The sequence below is a fragment of the Pinus tabuliformis genome, chromosome 1_1, assembly GCF_031772625.1.
Source record: "Pinus tabuliformis cultivar Carrire ecotype Pingquan chromosome 1_1, CPIR1, whole genome shotgun sequence".
Classification (NCBI taxonomy): Eukaryota; Viridiplantae; Streptophyta; class Pinopsida; order Pinales; family Pinaceae; genus Pinus; species Pinus tabuliformis.
Window position 1 is genome coordinate 195,866,981 of NC_142297.1, and position 6,031 is coordinate 195,873,011.

The 6,031-nt window shown below is 37.4% G+C and overlaps 1 protein-coding gene across 2 annotated transcripts; it reads left to right on the forward strand.

The window, feature by feature from the left end:
- Positions 1-945: 945 nt before the first annotated feature.
- On the forward strand, positions 946-4,508 carry LOC149212195 (uncharacterized). 2 transcript variants are annotated; one of them, XM_089390577.1, is made up of 4 exons: positions 946-1,750; positions 2,966-3,318; positions 3,667-3,737; positions 3,906-4,037. In XM_089390577.1, exons 1-4 carry the CDS (start codon positions 1,609-1,611, stop codon positions 3,910-3,912), a joined length of 573 nt encoding a protein of 190 aa, XP_089246703.1. In that variant the 5' UTR covers positions 946-1,608; the 3' UTR covers positions 3,913-4,037. The 2 variants fall into 2 exon arrangements, with proteins under 2 accessions (XP_089246703.1, XP_089246702.1); XM_089390576.1 differs by having other exon boundaries at positions 952-1,750; positions 3,667-3,747; positions 3,906-4,508.
- The last annotated feature ends 1,523 nt before the right edge of the window (positions 4,509-6,031 follow it).

Genomic DNA, 6,031 nt, shown 5'->3' on the forward strand with positions numbered 1-6,031 from the left:
TACTGCAAAATCAGGGCTAATGGGTCTTTCTGTCTGCTCATATAATATAATTGTAGAATTGAATTCCTTGGTATTAGTTTAAACTAACACAGAAAACTAAAAAGCATAAGGCCCCAACCTTGCCGAATGACTGGATTGGCTGCATTATTAAGCTGTGTTTTTGAAGTAACTGATATTGCGCCTGTTGCGCCTGCCCAAAGGCAAGACGAAGGCATATAAACTAATATACAAACCGTGAAAAGAGTAGATGCAATCCATATCTATAGAAATATGTTATCAGAACACATTCATAGAATGATAATGAATGTTTAGGTAGCGAATTTGTCAGTAACTTTGTCTAAATGTAATGTCCTAACATTGCATTTTTTTTAAATCTAAATTACTTATGTATTAATATTGTAAAAAGAGTTACAAACAGTATTAGGTGTGGTCTGCCATAATAAAAAACTAGGTCACACCTTGATGCCAGCTAGCATAGGACCATTCTGAGCATACACAATAGTATAGGTGTGCTGACAAAACAAAAAACCAAGTAATGTCCACATGTTCTGAAAAGAAACCAGAAATTCAACAGCTAACCAAAAGAAGTAAAGACTGCACTGAAAATCAGGGCATCTTGCCTTCAAGGGCCAGCCTGCAAGGATGGACCAACTTGTTCATCGGTCATTTTGGCTTTCCCTTTGCCTGGAGGTGTTCATGCAGGCTCCTCATCAATCATGACCGGATTGGGGCTGGTCAACCACTAAACAAATACCACTACCCACGATCATAGGTTCCCACTTCTTTCAAAACTAATGCTCATTCCTAACATTGCAATGTCTTTGTTATTTAAACTAACACAAGACAATTGGTGAAAAAAAGTGCATATTAACCACGGAAACTTAGATTAATGAACATAAAAAAATACAAAATTGATTTTTAATATTTACGCTGTAAGGCGTTTTTTTTCTGAAATCAACTCCCTTTCTTGTCTACCTGCCACTCTTAGATACCTTTAGATGTAAAGTGTTTCTCTCTGAAATCAACTCCCCTTCTTGTCTACCTGTCACTCTTAGATACCCTTAGATAATATGTTAGACGATTGAGAAATGCTGAACCGTTCGATCACAAAAAAGTAACGAAATAATTACGAATTCGTTGCAGGTAGGTAGGTATTCGATTTGCATAGGTAAAGACAAAATATTGTTGCTCTCTCTGTAATGGCAGGCCTGGTCGTTTCACCGTTGGATTCCTGGAAGGGTCAGCTGCTTACCCCAATGTTCCTAAAACCCCAACTTCCAAACCATAGCCTTCCATCGGCATGGAGACAAGTCAGAATGATGGGAGGCGGTCCTCGCACATTTCCTGGCGGAGTGACCAAATGGCAGTGGAAGAGAATGCAAGAGCAGAAATCCAAGCAGCTCCTCAAAGCCCACCTCCTGAGAGAACGCCAGCTTTACGAAATGCGGAAGCGAGCAGAGCTCAGAGCAGCCACGACCAATCTTGAAAAGCCCTGGGAAAAGTCCGCCAAAGCCCCTACTTTGTTCGCCGTTACGGCTGACAAGCAGCTCCAAGCCTTGGCCGACAGGTTTCAGAAGCCCGGGGGAATCGATCTCTGGACCGAGAAAGATGGACCGGAAAGCCTCGCTTTCGATGGGAAGCTCTCCGTTCAGAGCGCGACGCCGTACAGTAGGGTTAACAGCATCGATGCCGACGATGCGAGGTCGTCCCGCTCACAGCAGGTCAGTGGATCGACTCCGGCCAGGCAAAGGTATAGTTCTTCATCCTCTAATCAACAGCAATCAGACAAATACTCCAAAGTGACAAGAAGAGCAAGAAATAGTAATGATACTCAGAAATCAATTGATTTCACAAGAAGAGCGAGAAATAATAATGATACTCAGAAATCAACTGATTTCTCTACAAGGCACCAAATAAATTCGCTTGCGGGTTCTAATTTGGTAAAAGATGACGATTCATATACTTCCGACGTGGTGTATGATATCGGACTCCCGAATGGCTTCTGTGAATTTTTTTACTTTACCAGGTTATGGTCACAATGAAAATTTCCAATATCTTAGTAATAACTGTATAGATCTACATTTCAGAGTTCGAAGGGTTTAATTTTCCAAGTGCCAGAGTTTTCCAGGGTTTTTGGTTTCTGAAACGACCCAGTATCTTGAAAAATGTTCGAATGGTCTATATGTATGGCTTTTGTGAATTTTTTTACTTGTCCAGGTTCCGGCCACAATGAAATTTTCTAGGTTGTTTTGAATATAATATGCCAGTTCTGTGTATGATAAAAATGATTCAAAACCACCTATTTTCTGGTCAAGCTCAAGGCAAAACATGGGATAGAAATTTGAGATGCCTGGTATGGGTTCACCTGTCAAAGTTCCTACGGCATAGTTCCTCCATGCTCTACTGGTTTCCGAGGCTTTTGAAATGATTCAGAACCTTACAATTTCCTGAAACGGCTTGAATCTACGCCATCCGTGAATTATCTTTACTTAATTGGATTGTGGGGACAATGAGCTTTTCTGGGGACAGGCTCTAGGTATTTTCAGGGCCTTTGAAGTGACAAAAAAACCTTGAAAAATTGTTTGGATCTACGAATCTATGCCTTCTCTGTATTTTTTCCTTCATCTGATTCCAATGACAATGATTTTTCCCGAATAATATAATATGCCCTCCACCCCATTTGTCTTAGTTACCCATATAATATGCCCCTCACTCCTGGGTGTAGTTTTCGTACAAACATACTGTACTGATGCTTTTTTTTTTCAACTTCAATCCACCTATCATGTGAAAAAGCATTGATATATTGTTAATTTGTTTGACCAGGCGAAATAGGATATATTCCCTCTTTTCTTAGAAAAATTCCTCATATTAAAAAGTCGGTCAAGTCTTAATTTCTTAATCAATTAAACGTGTTACATTTCACTTTCTTCTGATAGCGTTGTGAATTTGTCAATATGATCTGCAGGGCTTCTTGTGATTCCAGACATTTTCGAAAGATTCGAAGCTGTTTCAGTGAATGGAAATGAGTGGTTGTATTTTCTCTTGGAGGAAGTGAATGGTTTAGCAGAATATCTTCTCCAGCAACTTAAAGAAGCCACACGGTTGACATTGGAAGGTTCTTCAAAAGGGACAACGAATCCCATCCTTAGTTTGTTGCCTGGCCCCAAAGGGTCAAGTTGGTTATCAATTCCCAGGAGTAAAATAGGAATTTACTTTGTATTTGACACTCCAGAAGATCGCGCTGTTCAGACATCTCAAGGAGTTTATTCAGTTTTTGTTGGTGCTGGAACGGATCCGTATGAAGTGATTACTAGTGCAGTAAAGTGAGAACCCTTTCCATGTTTCAACTTTCATATTTAATTTCCTCTCTTTTGGAACTTCTCAGATTTCAGTATCAATGTTATATGATTAGAATCAATTATTGATAATGCAGGGCTGTTGAGAGGCATTCTAAAACCTTTGCCCATCGTGAAAGAAAGACGGTAATTTCTCATGGAATTGAAGTTTGGCTCTTTATTGGTGTTTGAATGTGTTTTGTGTGCTAAAAAGTTTAGCTCACCTTGAATTTGAATTGAGAATGACACATATTCTTGTATTGTTTTACTAAGTCATTATAAGTTCTCACTGGTTCTCTGTAGTCTTATGATTTGGATATTTCTCTTGCAGTTATCTGATATACTCAATTGGTTTGGGGGACGCATTTTACACAGATGTCACTGCCGAGGGTGTAAAACAAGGTTTAGTAAGGTTTATTATTTTGCCAGCCCCCCTTTTATGTTCTATAATCATATATTAACTCTTGTCGAGATTTTTGCTTCCATTCAAATGGAATTTATTCATATCAAGCATGGATTGAATCTTGAACCACTTATTCTAGAGTCACTAAATTGTTTCATCTGATGCAGGGGTTAGCCAACGACATCTCTTTTGCTCCCATTGGACTGATCAAAATGTTCAACTCCGGAGGAGCTATTAGTGCATATGAGTTCGATCCAAACACCTCAACAGTGTATTTGAAGGTTCGAGGTTGCGGGGATTTTGGAGCATATTGTTCTGTGAGGTCACAAGCCGTCTATGTGGATTCTACCCAGATAGAATTCAGTTATGAAGAGGAATGTGGTCTGGCCACTTTCACATTGAGAGTGCCAGAAACAGAATTATATTTATGTGACATCAGAATTGACATATAAATGTTTTAACCAGTTTAGATTTAGGTGTTGCATAGTTCCCTACTCAACAGGCATTTGAATGCAAGAAGTATGATGCCCTCAAATTCACAATAAGGAAAGAAGTGTTAGCGTTAGTTCTGTATCTTAGAGAACTAAATTTAAGGACTAGCATTGTGACTTGTCATGTATATTATCTTCAGTGCCTCCTAATCTCAATTAGGATTGCAAGGCCATTTGGAAGTTCCAGAAAAATCTTTTTCATGTTTGGCATATGTTGGGCTTCATTTTAATGTTGCTTTGATGTGGTTCTCATATGGATCATTTTGTGATTGAGTTTCTTATGTCATTTATACAGGTGCATCATACATTCAGACTTTTATGTTATAGGTGCATCTTACATTTAGACTTGTAATTGAGTTTATTGTGTGATTTATATAGGTGCATGTTACATTTAGATTCTTATATTATATTTTTTTTACATGGTATCATCCTCACAGGAGGGTAATTGACATTTTTTTAAGTATCAAGAGTTTTACATTTGAATTTATATTTTTTTTTCAACAAGTTGACACTTTAAATGCAGAAATGCATGTTTTATGTGGAAAGATCTCTTTTGCTCCCATTGGACTGATCAAAATGTTCAACTCCCGAGGAGCTATTAGTGCATATGAGTTCGATCCAAACACCTCAACAGTGTATTTGAAGGTTTAAGGTTGCGGGGATTTTGGAGCATATTGTTCTGTGAGGCCACAAGCCGTCTATGTGGATTCTACCCAGATAGAATTCAGTTATGAAGAGGAATGTGGTCTGGCCACTTTCACATTGAGAGTGCCAGAGACAGAATTATATTTATGTGACATCAGAATTGACATATAAATGTTTTAACCAGTTTAGATTTAGGTGCTGCATAGTTCCCTACTCAACGGGCATCCTGAAAATGTTTACTGGTTTGAATGCAAGAAGTATGATGCCCTCAAATTCACAATAAGGAAAGAAGTGTTAGCGTTAGTTCTGTATCTTAGAGAACTAAATTTAAGGACTAGCATTGTGACTTGTCATGTATATTATCTTCAGTGCCTCGTAATCTCAATTAGGATTGCAAGGCCATTTGGAAGTTCCAGAAAAATCTTTTTCATGTCTGGCATGTGTTGGGCTTCATTTTAATGTTGCTTTGATGTGGTTCTCATATGGATCATTTTGTGATTGAGTTTCCTGTGTCATTTATACAGGTGCATCATACATTCAGACTTTTATGTTATAGGTGCATCTTACATTTAGACTTGTAATTGAGTTTATTGTGTGATTTATATAGGTGCATGTTACATTTAGATTCTTATATTATATTTTTTTACATGGTATCATCCTCACAGGAGGGTAATTGACATTTTTTTAAGTATCAAGAGTTTTACATTTGAATTTATATTTTTTTTTTCAACAAGTTGACACTTAAAATGCAGAAATGCATGTTTTATGTGGAAAGAAATTTTTACACTATACAGCATGTTCTATACCTCTTATTATATTGTGCTGAGAGACAAACTCCATCCCTAGCTAAGCATCGAAGGGAAGTGATACTCTCACTCTCTTTTATAAGTGACACATAGGGTTCATAAAAATATATATATATATATATATATATATATATATTGCTTAGATATTTGGATCTGCACTCTATCTAACTGATAAAAATGAATTCAGAAAGACACGAAAAATAAAACAGAACTGCCCGATCTAACTTTAGCATTGTATCTTTAACCTGAAATATAACAATAAATTTATCCTATTTTAAGGAAGTGCATGCCTTCGGTTTGAGTAGATTGTTTGATTGTATTACATTAAACATTTAGATTTATTTTTTCATT

What these genes read in the sequence shown, in the direction of transcription:
- LOC149212195 (XM_089390576.1), top strand. Translation starts at nt 1,609, where the DNA reads ATGGACCGGAAAGCCTCGCTTTCGATGGGAAGCTCTCCGTTCAGAGCG. An exon ending in ATGAAGTGATTACTAGTGCA is followed by an intron (nt 3,319 to 3,666) that starts GTAAAGTGAGAA and finishes TTTCTCTTGCAG; the next exon opens with TTATCTGATATACTCAATTG. An exon ending in GTAAAACAAGGTTTAGTAAG is followed by an intron (nt 3,748 to 3,905) that starts GTTTATTATTTT and finishes CATCTGATGCAG; the next exon opens with GGGTTAGCCAACGACATCTC.